We start from the raw sequence: 16,029 nt of genomic DNA on the forward strand, positions 1-16,029 counted from the left end.
GCACGTGCACAAGCAACTCGACAGAGAGTAAGTCAGCTAGCTTGCTAGCTGTTACATGCAAAGATGGACCTTAGAACTTAACCAATAGAGAGGGTGGACCGTGGACGCACTGACGCACAAGAGCAGAGCGAAGCCCACACACACCGCGGAATTTGTGGCGCTGCGTAGCTCAGCACCGGGCACACGCTACGGCCACCACCAGGAAAGCACCGCGACTTGGCGCGAGCGAGCAAGCAAACCGTTGCCCTGCCCTACTACCTGAGCAGGCGACCCCTCCACCGGTTTTGAATTTGAAAAACTCCCAGCACCCCTCCCTCCGCTTCCCTCCACCACCACCACCTTGATGCGGTTGCGCGCGGCCGTCCACCAGCGACCGGCCGCCGTACGTTTAGGCGGACACGACGAAGGGGCCCGACCTGCACCTGCTGCACGCTCGCTCAACCGCACCGGGTCCGTCCGCACCCGCACCCGCACCCGCCCGCCCGCCCGCCCGCATACGAGCGAACTCTCCCGAACGGACGGTCTGGACCAGCCAGAGCCAGACCACCAACGCCCACCATTCTGCCACGTCTCACCATTTTGCCACGTCCCACCGCCGCGCCGCGCCGCGCCACGACCCGCACACGCAACCCGGGAAGTGCGACGCGAGCCAGGCTGGGGTGCGATGCGACGAGTCGGGGGCGGCGCGCTCGGTGCCCCGTGCACTCGCTGCGCTGGTGTGTCCCAGTGCTTCCCCCCCTCCCCTTCCTTCCTCCATCATCATCTCCACCTCTTCCCTTCCCCCAGCTCCACCCTCCTCCTCGCCGCCGCCACTCGCCGTAGGGTTTGCGAGCGCATCCCATTCCAATCGCCCGCCTCCGCCGCGCCTCCCATCCCAGATTCGTGCCCTCCCACGCGCCTCAGCCCACACCCCAGTCGGAACCCGTACCATTCGCCCTGGACTCGCGAGCGAGGATGCCTCGGTAGGGCGCACGCGCGCGTGCGAGAAAGCTAGGGTTATCGCGCCCGGGGGCCGGCCATGGAAGACGCTGCCGCGGGCACCGGGCCACGGGACGATCCCGATCGGGCGCCGCCGGACCCCGCCGCCTCCCCCGCTGGTGGCGTGAAGACGGAGACCGCCGGTGGGGCGGAAGCGCCTGCTGCGGCAGGCGTGGCCGAGCCGGGTGGAGGCGCGGCGGCGGCGGGGCGTGGGGGTGACGCGGTCGCGGAGGCCTCCGCGAGCGAGCCCACTGCGGAGGCTAACGAAGACGGCGGCGATTCTGCTGCTGCTGCGGGCGAAGAGCGCCCCGCGGCGCGTGAGGCGGGCGGGGACGGCGGCGCGGGCGAAGGGCGGACTGCTGTGCACGCCGCGAGTGAGGTGGCTCAGGGCGGCGTTGTGGGGGGATCGCAAGATGTGGATCCCGCGGTGTCTGAGGCGAAGATGGAAGTGGACGAGGGTGGCGACGCGAGCAAGCAGAAGCAGCGCTCTCCGTCGCCTTGTATGGCCAGCGAGGTGGATGTGGGGAGCGATCCGGGGGCAGCGCAGGATTTGGCACCTGTGGCGTCTGAAGTGGAGATGGAGGTGGATGGCAGCCGTGTTCAGGAACAAGAGTGCGCAGGAGCGGCTGGGGCGTCTGAAGTGAAGATGGAGGTGGATGGTAGCCATGTTCATGAACAAGAGTGCGCGGGAGCGGCTGGGGCATCTGAAGTGAAGGTGGAGGTGGATGGTAGCCTTGTTCAGGAACAAGAATGCGCGGGAGCGGCTGTGGCGGGAGAGGCTAAGGTGGAGGAAACTGATGGAAGGGTGGTGAACCAAGGGCCTGCTGCCACATCTGCTGGGGGCCTTCAGGTGCGCGCCAAGGAGGCGGGGGAGTGCTTAGTCGGCCGTTACATTGGCCGCCACGCGCCAGGGCATGCGAGCCTTCTTATTGGGAAGGTTGCGTCCTATGATAGCACAGCTGGCGTTTACAGCGTGGTGTTTGAGGACGGACATGCTGAGGATTTGGCGTTTCCTCAGCTCCAGGAGTTCCTCATGCCCAACGAGAATGGTGCGTTAGGCATGAAGGTGAGCTGCAGGAAGAGGAAGCTAGACCTGTTGGTTTTGTCGGGGAGTGCCTCGGAGGTGAAAGAGCCAGCAAGTACTAGGCAGAGGGTTGACGGATGCGAGATGCCTGCCAACCCTGATGCGCTGCAGTGTAGTGGGTCTGGCTCGGATATGTCTGAGGATATCGAATCTTCGAGTAATTCATCTGATTTCACTAAAGAAGAACCATCCGAGCCGTGCCCTCCTGTACAGGCTGTGGAGTTGCCCCCGTCATCGGGAGACATTCCTGTGCCAGAAGATTCCATAAGCTATCTCTTTTCGGTTTATAACTTCCTGCGATCCTTCAGCGTGCAGCTGTTCCTGAGTCCGTTTGGGCTGGATGATTTTGTTGCAGCCATTAATTGCGCTGTTCAGAATAACTTGTTGGATGCCGTACATGTCTCGCTACTGCGGGCACTGAAGCGGCATCTTGAATCTAAATCTGCTGAAGGATCTCAGATGGCTTCGAATTGCTTGAAGTACATATACTCTATCAACCCCCTTTTAAATACAGTAACTATTTTGTAGGTATTGCATTTATTTTTTACTTAAAATTCTGACAATATTTCACTTTCCTTGAACCGTGTACAGGTATCTGGATTGGACATTACTAGATGCATTGACTTGGCCAACTTTCTTAGTAGAGTACCTGTATGTGATGAGGTGCATTAAGAATCTAGGGGGGCCGAGTTTTGCTAGAAACCTCCTAGCTGCCGAATACTATAAACTTCCTGTTGCCACGAAGTTGAGGGTGCTGCAAATACTCTGTGACCATGTCCTTGAATCAGAAGAATTCAAAACTGTACTGGATGATCGAGTAGGCTACAATGAGGAGATGGAATATGAGATAGATTCTAGCACCTTTTGGGAGGCTGGTTCAAGAGCAGTCTCGACTAGAGCCTCAAAGGCCTCAACTTACAAAATGATGAATGATTTACAGAACTTTGAAAGTGCTCCAAATGTAACAAATCCAGATGTTGCTGTAGCAGATGTTTCTCAGGATGGCAATAGTGATGATTGCCGAATATGTGGAATGGATGGGACTTTGGTATGCTGTGATGGCTGCCCATGGGCATATCATTCGAGATGTATTGGTCAAAACAAAGCTTTCCTTCCCCATGGAGACTGGTTCTGTCCAGAATGTGTGGTCAGCAAGCTTGGACCAACTTCGTCAAGAATTGAACGTGGTGCAAGAGGAGCTCAAATGTTTGGCGTTGATATGTGCGGGAGGCTATTCATAGGAACCTGCAACTATTTACTGGTGTAAGTTCTTGCTTATTAATCATACAATACATCTACTAAAGATTTGTTTTGCATGACCTGCTATTGTTTGTCCTATACTTCCTTTAATGTTTTGTTCCATCAAATACTGCAGGATCGAAACATCTTCAGATGTAGAGTCTTATGCCAGATATTACAATCATTATGATGTTGTCAAGGTCCTCCAGAGACTTGCTCCCTCAGATGCATATGTGGATATATGCAGCCAAATAATGGAATACTGGAAACATTTACTCGGTACAGTTCAGAGTGAGAGATCAACAATATTGGAAGAAGTTGGTACAAGACATACTCCACAATCCAGTATGTTGAGTTTTACTCCAACAAAGTCAGAAGATGGAAGTGACTGGACAACTTCAAAAGATGGTGGGGACAGTAAAACAGTAGCACTTCCTCAAACAAATACACAACAGAAATTTGTTGCTAATCAGTATACAGTGTGCTCTGCTGAACACCTGGAGAAACAAAAATGCATGTCAAGCTTAGGCGTTGTCACCGAGAAGAATGTTGAAGTTTGCAAGGAAGCTCTGTCAGCTCAGAACAACATACATAATGCACCTAGAAATGGAAATTCTGGACCATTTGTGCCATCCTCCATTTCTCATCAGAATGTATCCGTTGGAATGGTTATGTCTAACGTAGCACAAGCACAGCCAGCTCATAGTATATATCGTCCAGATTTATCCACTGTTTCTGCAAAGGCAGAATCATTTCGACCATCTTTGCAAGATAAACACCACCTTCAGCTGTTTACTGAAAGATCTGGAAACATGAGTTGTGGCAAGGCAGCAAAATCGTCTTCTTTTAAACCACAAGCATACATGAATCTCTACAATCATGGCAACATTGCAGCGTCTGCTGCTGCCAATCTAGCTATTATAACATCCGATGAAGGTAAGGTTTCCGCATCCCAACTGACCTTAAAACCAAAGAGGAAAGTGGCTGCAGACAATGCTCTACAGTTGAAAGCATTTTCCTCAGCAGTCGCACAATTTGTTTGGCCGAGTACTGAAAAGAAGCTTATTGAAGTTCCAAGAGATAGATGTGGTTGGTGCCTTGCTTGCAGAAGTTCAGCAAGTGGAAACAAAAAGGCTTGTTTTCTTAACATGACCACGACAAATGCTGCTAAAAGTTGTGCTCGAGTTCTTAGCACCATGCGTGTAATAAAAAATTCTGACAGTCACTTCCCCAGTATTGCTGCTTATTTAGCCAACATGGAGGAAAGTTTGCGTGCCCTGTTGGTTGGTTCACTACAAGACGTGCAGCAGAGAGAACGGTGGCGTCAACAACTAGAAGAAGCTTCCAACTGCATAACTATAATACCCCTCTTGCTTGAGGTGAGTTACAGGATTTTCTTTTTGGCATCCTTTGATACCTCTCAATATTCTACAACTAAGTTGTGATAAGCATATTGCTGTGAATGCCAGCAGTGTTAAGGTGGCATCAAATAGAATAATATTTTTCAGTTTCTTATGCAGCTTGAGCTAGGTACATAATTTCCTTGCATGCATTTTATCTAATAAATGAAATTAACTCTAATGCTAGAAACCAACAAAAAATTGTTCCTATAAATCATTGATATTTGACTCAAAGAAATAGCTGGAAAGGTGTTTTGTGAAATAGATAATTCAGTAGTGAAAGATATAGTAAATTTTACTTTGCCCCATGTAAAGCTAAACTTGTTTCAGTTTGAACTGGTATATGTATATATTTTCATTTCTTAATAGTGTATGCCACAGTAAGTTTTGCTTTGAGCAAAACCTTGTGAAATAAAACTTTCATGAGACTTGGTGGCTTTCAATCATGTATATGAGGCACCATGAAGGTTTTATTAGATTTGTTATGGTTTCATGATGTTGAAACTTACTTTAACATAATAGGGTGCAAAATAAAATTGTTTGTTAACCCTAGTGCAAAGGGAAACAAAGAATACTGTACCTGGTGTGAAAAGCAACTCACTCGAAAGAAAATTCTCCTAATAGAGCCACTGCGATAAACATACAAGATACAACAGAATAGAAAAGTTGCATGGTAATGCCACCTTGTGCTTCACTAGCACAACTCTGGTATGATTATAAGTACTAGATGATGTCTTTTGTAGGCGAACAAAAGAGTGTGGATATATAGTACTCCCACCGTTTCAATTTGTAAGTTGTTCTGACTTTTTTAGATACATAGCTTTTGCTACGTCTACGTATCTAGATATACATCATGTCTAGATACATAGTAAAAACATTTAATTTAAACAATGTATCTAGAAAAGCCAGATGACTTGCATTTTGGAATGGAGAGAGCAGCATGTTAATGTGATAATATTGTGTATTAATTGCTTTTGAAGAATCAAGTTAGATATGCAATAAATGGTATTGAAAGAAAGATAAGTAGCCTAGCTGAAGAAGGTTATTGCCATAAATAGCAGTGAAAAACGAATTCAATTGTTGTATTAAAAATTGTTACATATTATATGCAGTTGGAAAGCAACATCCGTGGAGTAGCATTTTCTGCAAGCTGGTTGAAGCCAATAGACGATTGGCCTGTGGAATCTCCGGGTCCATCGACGGTAGCATCTCGTCCTGTGCAATACCAAAAGCGTGGGGCTGGTGGAAGGCGTGGCAGAAAACGTTTGTTGGCATCTGAATCTGGTACTGCTACTGACGATGACAACAGCTGGACTTGGTGGACCGGAGGAAATATAACAAAACGTACTTTGCAGAGGGGGGCTCTTCTACATTCAACCATAAGAAAAGCTGCTCGCCAAGGTATTACATGTTTTAATTATTAGAAACCTTACTTGATCCTCTATCAGTGTTCAGGACATGAACAAGTTGCCGTGTTTTTGTCACCTACTAGGTGGTAAAAAAAGGATAGCAGGTTTATCTTACCATGAAGGTTCCAATTTTCCAAGACGATCTCGGCAATTTTTCTGGAGAGCATGTGTTGGACTAAGCCAGACTTCATCTCAACTTGCTCTGCAGGTTTGCACTTCTGTCCTGATGTTGCAAAGAACCTACCTTAGCACAAACCTAATAATCATTTCTCTCAGGTTAGATATCTTGATGCCCACATCAGATGGAAGGAGTTCATCCCTCCAGATCAAATTCCTTCAGATGGAAAAAGCTCTGATGCTGACTTTTCTGCCCTCAGAAATGCTGTACTCTGTGATAAAAAAATAATCGACAATAAGATAAGATATGCACTTAAGTTTCCCAACCAAAAGCATCTTCCTGTCCGTCTGACAAAAAATATCTTGGAAGCAGAAAGTGATCAGGATGAAAGTAGAAAATTGTGGTTTTCTGAAAACCATGTGCCACTGTACATGTTACGAGAATTTGAGCAGCATACTGAGGCTAGCTCCTTGCCTACTCCAGGAATTCCAGACTCTAACTGTTTTACCAATTTATACCCAAGGCGAGTAAAAGCATCTGACGGAGATGTCTTTTCCTATCTCTTTCACAAGGGAGAAGTCTATCCCTGCACCTCATGCAAGAAGGATGTTCTCTACAGGTTTTTCTACGTCGCCTCATATACTGATTAACAATTATACATTTATTCTTCTTGAGATACTGACTTTTTCTATTTTGATTGATCACATGCAGGGATATTGTTAAATGCAGCTCTTGTCAAGGTATGGATATATGCCGTGCTTTTAGATTATCTGTTTTCCAAAAAAAAATTCTTTGTAATATCCAAGAAGATATTTGATCAATTTTTTATATTTCGAATACTTTAGTCACAATGTTGCTATCTAAAAATAACTTTCAGGTAATTGTCATAAAGAGTGTACATCAAGATCTGTTGTTAGCAAAGGAGGCAGTGCTACTTCCAGTTTGATATGCAAGTTATGCCTCCAGAAGCAGAGTCTTATGCTCACTAGTTACAATACAAATACAAATGCAAGTTATATCCAGCATCAACAGAAGAGTAATGGCCAACAGCCAGTGGCCGCTCCCAGAATTGTATTTAAGGTTACTTCTTCCCGTTCTGCTGAACCTGCTCCCAAAGTTGAAGCCGAGCCAGTCACAAAGGTTAAAGCACAACCAGTTGGAAAGGTGGAAGCTACAACCCAGCCAGTTGTGAATGTGAAAGCCGAGCCACTCGTGAAGGTGGAAGCCCAGCCACTCGCTAAAGTGGCAACTCAGAATATCACTAGTGTCCAAAAGAAAAAAGCTAAAAAGTCAAAGTCAGAAAAACCAACGAAGGCTAAAAAAGTTCAACCGATCACATATTTTGGTCTCATATGGAAGAAAAATAAGAATGACAAGGATGATGGAAGTGAGTTCAGGGCGAATAATGTAATCCTTAAAAGCAAGGGTGATATAGGTTCGTCAATAAAACCAAAATGTTGTCTATGTGACAAAGCTTATTCTCCGGATTTCCTGTATGTACGCTGTGAGAAGTGCACAAGTAAGTTTATTTAGCATTGCTGTAGCTTAGAGCATTATCTTTTTTTGTGTTATGTTTCAGTTCTTTTTTTAACATCTCGAAATTGCCTGCTTACAGATTGGTTTCATGGTGATTCCTTGCAACTTGATGAAGATAGGCTTGGTGAGTTGGTTGGATACCGATGTTGTAGGTGCCGAAGGAGAGCCATACCCCCATGTCCTCATTCAGATAATTATGTAAAGCCTGAACCAGAAATTAGTGAGCAAACAGTTGCAACATCATTGCTGTCAACTATGCTATCTAGTGAGGAGACTTTTGCTTTAGCAGATCAGGACCCACTGCTTGCTTCATATGGAATAGTTGAGCCAATTGGGGAAGAAACAAGGGATGTTGATATATCAGCGAACACGGCAAGCATTGCCCCAGGAAGTAACCAGAAGCTGTCTATAAGAAGAGCACAAACTAAAATTTCTGAATACCTTGATCAAGCTGGTAAACCTGTGAATGAGTATTATATCCAGAATACACCTTCAGGCAATGGAAACATCAATTTCAGCCATATGAATGAAATTTCTTTTTCGGAGGCTGACAGTGTGGATGCTTCAGAACTATTGGGGTGGGATTTTTCCAAAGGAACTGCATATGCTGCCCCACCTGATTTCACTTCTAATCACCAGCAGAATGACACTAGCTGTGGCAGCTTTGTGATGGACGAGTATGAGCCCCAAACTTATTTCTCGTTCACTGAGCTGCTTGAAGCTGATGACACACACCTTGACAATGCATTTGGGATGGCTACTGGTCTGCAAGATGATGTTAACGGCACCGGAAGCTTTGCTCAACAAGGAGTTGGTTTTGATGATATGTCTTTCATGGTAGAGGATGGAGCTTCAAATATGAACTTCCCAACAAATGGTCCCACACCTGAAGAGGTAGCATGCCGCAACTGCATGAATACTCAGCCGCCACCCGATCTACGATGCTCTGTCTGTGGCCTGCTCATACACCGGCATTGCTCACCGTGGGACCAAGGTTTAGAGCCTGTTGTGAGCGGCAATTGGAGTTGTGGTGGTTGCCGCGGATGGCAATGATAGACTTCTGAACTTCATTGCCTCTGTTTGGAGTGGCCACTGACAGTTGTGATGGCAGGTAAATCTACCGATATTCCATTTAGATACTTATCGGATTTCTTGTTATCAGTCTCTGGGTTTATAGTTACTGAGCATGCTTTCTGTTTAGGTGGAAGGTACAAGTTTGAAGAGAGCCATCCTCCATGAATCTGGATGAAAATTCTCCAAGCCGTTGTCATGCTGTGCTACTGTTTGTTCGGATCATTTGACTATTTGACCTAATTTTAACCATTATACAGTTAGAGAAAAAAAGAGAGTAGCAATTACTGCTGGGAGGTTACACTGTACATACTAAAAGGATGGGTCGACAGCGACCATTTTCCATTCTTTAGGCTGTTTATTTTTGGGGAGTTTTAGAGCTAGGATGCTGTTAGCACATAGCAACATGGTATATGGGTCATCGGGAAAACCATATTCATGTAACTGTATTATCCTTGGGTTCTCTCTTCTCTCCTTTTGAGATAGAAGTGTCTCTTGGTCAAGAGTGGCCATTTCTATGCCTATGCAGCTATGCTCCATATATTGCCTACAGTTTTTTTAATTGTTTTCTCGGTTTGTGAAAATTGCTTATTATTGCATTTGCCTAGGTCAACTAATTAATCAAATGTCATGCAATTTAGTTCCATTCTTCCTCTAAATTAATTACTCTCAGTCATCAACATAAGGCGTTTTAGAGAACCTAAGTTAGGGCATGTACAACATCTAGGTGGTAGATGTCAATAAGTTTTTGGCAAGCCTCATAAAGAAAACATAGCTTAACCCAAATGGGATAATGGCTGTTAAGTTATGCGTCGATAATTGAAGTACTCTGTCTATCACTACGTATTTTCATATTTTGTCAGCGTCGTCTCTTGACTAGTCTATTAGGCGTTGTATTGTGTGTGGATGTCGCTCTTTATTATGAAGAGAAAACATATCAACTCCACTATTTTTATTGTGGAGCCTATTTTAGAATTTGTATAGTAAAAAATAGGCTCCAACAAATATCCTATTTGACTTTGTAAAATAAAAATTTGTGGTCATATAAAGTCAATCATGGACGCTCGCTATCTGACTTTGTAATAGCAATGTTGTTGTGGACCTTTTCTTTTTTAAGGAGTTTTCTATTTTATAAAATAGCTAAATAAATAATAAATTTTGGCTACTCATTTTAGGCAAGCTGTTAGAGTGACGTATTTGGATTGCTTTCGGGGCTTGTCAAAACTCGTCCGAGGGTAACTTGACGCTAGTTTGGCTTGCCATGCTTTTTCCTTCAGCGTTGGGTAGCTTTTCTCGTTTTCCCGCCGGCTCACGAATGAATTGGTCACTGCGGCTTTGGCTTGCGTCCTCAGGACGTATCCGAACATGCCCGTCAGTCCGTGATTGATTCAAAGACCAGCGATCTGACCTAGGCGTCCGGCGTAGGGATATTGCAGCGGGTCGAGTAAGGTGCGCAAAAAGCATTTATTCGTCCGCAAGGATATTCTTGATTATAATCACCTTCGGCCATACGATATCGTAGCAGGTCGAGTAAGGTGTGGGTTAAGTATTTATCTGTCCGCGAGCATATTCGTGATCTTAGCTTTCTTACCTATGCTTACGTCCAACGGGTATCAGGTATCCGTCAAGTATATTCAAGAAAGATCAAATAATAAAAAATCACTGCGATATGAAATAATAAATTCATAGTTAAATGGCACGTAAATATGTCAATCTCACTTACATAGAGTTTACATGGACAGTGGCCCTGTTCGCTTGTCTTACGAGCCGTACTGTTTCAACAAAGGAATAGTGTTTTTCTCTCACAACAAATCAGCAAACAGTACTTTCAGCCATGGCTTTTCAGCGAAGCGAACACGGCCAATATACAATAGTTTACAAGCCACAATACATTATAGATTCATAATTCAGTCATTCATGCTCATACAAATAACATAAAACAACTTACACAATGACTAAAGTAACAAGTTCATAGCTCACACGATCGCTTTATGCAACCATCTGTAAAAAATATCATATTTATAATTCCACATGTTATGCATATGCTACAAATTACATATTAAATGAGCTAGTCGACATGATATGTATATCACATAGGTCTCCGCCCCGCTAGAACTCTTCTCACTGGCCCCTTCTTCCTGTCTCCGCCTGGCCAGAGCTCCCCGTCGGCCCCTTCTTCCCACCCTTGCCCGACCAGAGCTCGTCGACAGCTGCCTGTGCCTGCGGCCGTCCCCTTCCTCCCTATCCCTGTCGCCCCTCCGCTCGCCTCCAGAAGGGGCCGCAACAGCGTTGCCCTCCGTCTGCCCATCCCCCGCTCTATGCTGCGTCATATGGAAGAAAAAGAGTGGAAAACGCATGTTGTAAATCTATGTTTCAAGTGTTTCAGATGTTTCATTTTTATGTTGCAAATGTTTTATATGGATGTTGTAAAAGTAGATCGGGATGTTGCAATGGTTGTACACGTATGTTGCAAGCTTCTACTCTCAATGTTTCGTCTATTTTTTTCAGACGTACGCTGCAAGTGTATTTATTTAGATGTTGCATATGTTTCACACATATGTTGCCATTGTTTTATCTGGATGTTGCGTATGTTCTTACAATGGTTGTCAAGTGTTTTTGCAAGTGTTTTAGATGCATGTTTCAAATGTTTCATTTATCTTCAAACGTATATTGCAAGTGTTAAATTTGAATATTTCGAAAGTAGATCAAATGTTGTATCTTCCTCCTCGTCTTCTGCTACCTCGTCTCGATGTTTTTTTCTTCTCTTGGCATCGGGTAGGCATCCGAACCAAAAACACAGGTGCACCCCCCCCCCCCCCCCCCCCCCCCCCCTGTGACGTTCCGGGCGGCGCGGTAAACTTTGGTCCAATACTGCCCGATCTACCATTTCCTAAACAGGTTGGCCATTTCCTTCTGCAGATCCTGCTTCATTTACTGGGTTCTTGATCTAACACACGGGCCGGGCTGTATTTCGGAAAAAGACGCGGCCCAGCCGTAGGAGGGTTCTGTTCTCTCCTCCGCTTGCTCCGTGCCGGCAGCCTCCCCCCCTCCGCCGCCGCCGCGATCTTGTTCTCAGTTCTGCGGCGGCGATGGCGCTCTCCTCCTCCCGGGCGCACCACCACCTCCTGCGCCCCCTCCTCCGGGGCTTCCACGCCTCCGCGCGGGCCCTGGCGCGGGCGGAGCCGCACGAGTTCTCCAAGCCCAGCGGGTACCTGGGCAGCTGGGAGCCCGCGGCGGAGCCCCGGGAGGCGTGGGCGCGGCTAGACCGGCTGCGCAAGGGGTACGCGCGCGACGTGCGCCAGCTGCGGCGGCAGTACGCCTACGAGGTGCAGCTGATGGAGGCCGAGCGGCAGCGGAAGGCCGACGCCCGCGCCGAGGCCGCCCGCATCGCCAACCAGGAGCGCAAGGCCGCCAAGCTCGCCGCCGCACAGACGCGCGCCGCCGAGCGCCGCGCGTTCGAGGAGGACTTCCGCCAGACCCTCGTAGGCTTCGATCCTCCTGTCTCCTTCCATCCCTTGCTCCAGTTGCCCGCAGTACTTGCAGGCTTGCACGCTTCCAACTTGTTTGATTAATTGCCTCATCCATTCGGGCTTCTAAAATGCGAGCCTTAACACTGTCTTAGTTGCTATATATTGTTAGTTTCTGATTTGGGTGGCCATCTGATTAGTTTCAGAAGCATGTCTAAGAACAACGTCTCAAGACACCATTTGCGCTCAACTAGTCAACTATGCAGTGAAGTGAAAACGTATATAGCAAATAGATTTGTAACTGAGATGAGATAATGTGTGCAGATGAAAGAAAGAGCTGAGAAGCTGGAGAGCTGGCGGAAAAAGGAGAAGCTCAAAGAGCAGAAGAAGGCAGAACAGAAGGAGCTCCTGCGCAAGAAGAGCAGTATGTGGCTTTCTGAAGATAAAATTGAACAACAAATACTCACTGCTATCATTCAAACCACTCCTCTATGAGGTTGGTTCTGTGAGGTGAGTTGTACTGTCTTTCTTTTTGTGGTGTTGCAATCTTTTCTCACTCCTCTTAATTCCGAAACAGGAAGGACATTCATCTTTAACTTTTATTTAACGTGTTAGGAATAAAAAAAAACTTCACACCTATAACCTATTGAAGTGCAGAACTCAAAATCAAGTCTTTAAATATATTAAATTGCTGCATATATTACATGTCTGTATTTTAGATTGTATCGGTGTTTTTTTGGTCTTCAATCCTACTGGAACATAATTTTCTTTAAGTATTGGAAGTTTGGAACCACAGTGATTCTAAGTCTGATTTTAGTCTGCTTATTGATTTGTAATTTTTATTCAATTAGACATCATATATTACAAACATATGGCTCACTAAGCTTTACATGAAGCTGCATAGATCTTAGAGAAAAGCCAATGCTGAAAAGTCACAGGCTAAAACATTCGCTCGATCAGCTAGATACATCGTATAAGGTGTATTACATTCTGTAGACTTCTTAAATTTAAGGGACAAGTATTATAAGGCAGAAGCAACATCAGATGCCGTTTACCTTGGAGTTCAGTAATTTCAATTAGCTGTAGATCTCAAGGAATATATGTAGCTCCACATTGATAACAACTTCCTATGAATTATGAAATAATACCAGGCTTAGGGTGTTCACAGACCCCACATAAAAATTATTAAACTTTAATTTGCATTACTCACGTTAGATAAACAGAAACTAGTGCTAGTACAATGTCAGTGGACTATTGAATGGGTGCATAACTCCTCTGTATACAATCTTTGGCTCTTTACGAATATTTGCACGAGATTTGAGTTTCATTACTAGGGAGGGACAAGTTGATGCACCAAATAGATGCAATATGACTGTATGAGGCATGTTCCCCGTTAATGGTAAGTTGTTAGCTGGTCAGGCTGCAATACATGGAGCTTTGAAAAGGCTGATAGCTCTGGGACTTCAAAGAGGATATTTGAAGAGACTGCAGAAGAGCAGCACTTGATTTCACTAGGAACTGAGTTTACAAACATCGGTCTAAGATTTTAATTATGACTTTTAACATAAAAAAGATCGTCATGGAAACAAGAAGAACCACATCAAAATATCCATGTGATTGTGATGTGTGAAACGTAGAGCGAACAATCAAGCAAATTTTGGTACTAAACTCTAGGAAAACTCGGTGTGAGGTATCCTTGCTCTGAGCCCTGCAAAATGGTCCAAAATAATATCCATTCTGCCAAAAATGCAGTATGTGCTATAAAATATTACACTGAACTGATGGTGCTTTCTGAGTATAGGTGTTGTAACTCTCACAACTTCCAATCATTTTGAGCATAGCGGACATGTGATTTTCAGATTGCATCAGTTGTGTTCATGTAGACATACAGAATACGGAGTGGGTTTTGCTATTAAATTAGGAGTATTATTATTTTTGTAATACAGATTTAATACATAGCTAAACTCTGTTTAATAAGTACTATAATGTACACGGTTTGGTTTGAGATTTGGAAGATATGCCACTGGCGATTGGTGTTAGTTTGCATACTTGCATCCCCTGGGAATGGCATCTTTTGGATTTGTGGTTGTCACCTTATTGACAGACTTTATAGTCAGTAAAACATCACTACGGCCTTGTTTAGATTGAGGTTAGGAATCAGTATTTGTCACTGTAGCACTTTCGTTTGTATTTGACAATTATTGTCCAATCATGGCCTAACTAGGCTCAAAAGATTCGTCTCGTAATTTACAATCAAACTGTGTAATTAGTTATTTTTTTTATCTACATTTAATACTCCATGCATGTATCCAAAGATTTGATGTGATGGAGAGAGAGTGAAAAAACTTGCAATCTAAACAAGGCCTACATTATCCACTTCTGTCCTATAGTCGAAAATGCAGCAGGAAAAACCCTGTAGTGTCCTATATGGCTTCTTATGACTATAAGTTTGATGCTGAAGATGGTTGTGCCTTTATCTAGAACTCAAACTCAGGCCTGTTCGCTTGAACTTATCAGCTAGTATTTTTCTCTCACGACAAAACAGCTTCAGCCGGCTTTAATACCAGCCATGGTCTTCGAGATACTGATGTGCATCGATTTTTTTCCCTTTTTGGCAGGAAAGCTAATAGTAGCATGCGAATCATGAGGGATGGACATCACATGGACGTATCCATCGCTCCCTGTGTTAACTAGTTCGCTGCTAGCATGCAGCCCTATGTATGAGCAATAAGAATGAACTCGGTATTTAATTAACGTGGAAAAGGTCATGCGTTTATTAGTTAGACTATCGCACCAAGCTGTGCTTGGAGAGATGGCTCTTGGCTAAGCAGAAATGATTTAGCTGGGTGGTGCACAACGGCCCGAGTCTGAATTTGCTGCCATCCTTTTCATGTCACGGATTACGATCCGTTTGTTCTCATTTGCGTAAACTTTTGGCATGATCTAGACGAAACATATATCCTTCCTTTTCCGTTTGGCAATTAGTGATTTTCCCTGTTACTTGGATGAAGAATAGTCACCATCATCATCCAGTTATGCTAATGATTTTGTTCTACGTACGTTGATGGTCGAGGCAGCTGGCTGCTGGCCCTCTCTCTACAGTGCTGCCGATCTGTCCAAGTAGAGTGCAAATCTGCAATCAGCTCGCCGCTGGAGAAGGGGGATATGATCGACGAGAAGGGCGAGCATGAAAAGAAGAGGCAAAGGCCAAAGCAAAAATGGAGGAGCGAAAGTGGCACATGATGCTTCGTTGAATCTTTCTTGTCACGCCGGAGGGGGATAATGATTTGGCCCACTGTACAGCCTTGTGTCCCAGCAAGGTAAAGATAAGCACGGCTAATAACTCGAGCGTGTGGTGTGTTACACTTGCACCTTGTTGTTGGTAACCATGACAGCATTCTAGAGTAGACCATGTAAAGAATGAAAATGGAATCATGAAAGTAGAACGCTGGTACGCGACCTGTTCGCTTGTTGGTTTCAGCCAGCCCAAACCAGCCAGCCAACAGTGTTTTTCTCTCACAATAAACCAGCACCAACCAGCGAACAGGCCGATGGTCGAATGGAATGTATGGGAATTTTCAGTTTCCTTTGGAATGTAGGTTCCCTATTTCTTGTGTTTTTGTCTGAAAATAAACTGATTTGGAGTTAGGCCATTGCGTGGACTGTGGAACATGGGTACTTGTACTGAGGCTGTGTTTAGTTGGGTGAAATTTGAGAATCTGGCTAC

General features: G+C 45.0%; 2 protein-coding genes across 3 annotated transcripts; both read left to right on the forward strand.

Annotated features, from left to right (window-relative positions):
* Window positions 1-711: 711 nt before the first annotated feature.
* LOC136483497 (DDT domain-containing protein PTM-like) lies at window positions 712-9,374 on the forward strand. Its single transcript, XM_066480577.1, has 10 exons — window positions 712-2,541; window positions 2,654-3,325; window positions 3,438-4,680; window positions 5,814-6,102; window positions 6,194-6,318; window positions 6,387-6,847; window positions 6,940-6,968; window positions 7,106-7,747; window positions 7,844-8,875; window positions 8,966-9,374. Exons 1-9 carry the CDS (start codon window positions 1,019-1,021, stop codon window positions 8,815-8,817), a joined length of 5,958 nt encoding a protein of 1,985 aa, XP_066336674.1. The 5' UTR covers window positions 712-1,018; the 3' UTR covers window positions 8,818-8,875; window positions 8,966-9,374.
* Window positions 9,375-11,805: 2,431 nt separating this feature from the next.
* Window positions 11,806-16,020, forward strand: LOC136481481 (uncharacterized). 2 transcript variants are annotated; one of them, XM_066478823.1, is made up of 3 exons: window positions 11,806-12,317; window positions 12,627-12,812; window positions 15,380-16,020. In XM_066478823.1, exons 1-2 carry the CDS (start codon window positions 11,925-11,927, stop codon window positions 12,795-12,797), a joined length of 564 nt encoding a protein of 187 aa, XP_066334920.1. In that variant the 5' UTR covers window positions 11,806-11,924; the 3' UTR covers window positions 12,798-12,812; window positions 15,380-16,020. The 2 variants fall into 2 exon arrangements, with proteins under 2 accessions (XP_066334920.1, XP_066334919.1); XM_066478822.1 differs by lacking the exon at window positions 15,380-16,020 and adding an exon at window positions 14,921-15,081.
* The last annotated feature ends 9 nt before the right edge of the window (window positions 16,021-16,029 follow it).

Source organism: Miscanthus floridulus, chromosome 9 (genome assembly GCF_019320115.1).
Source record: "Miscanthus floridulus cultivar M001 chromosome 9, ASM1932011v1, whole genome shotgun sequence".
In the NCBI taxonomy this organism is placed as follows: Eukaryota; Viridiplantae; Streptophyta; class Magnoliopsida; order Poales; family Poaceae; genus Miscanthus; species Miscanthus floridulus.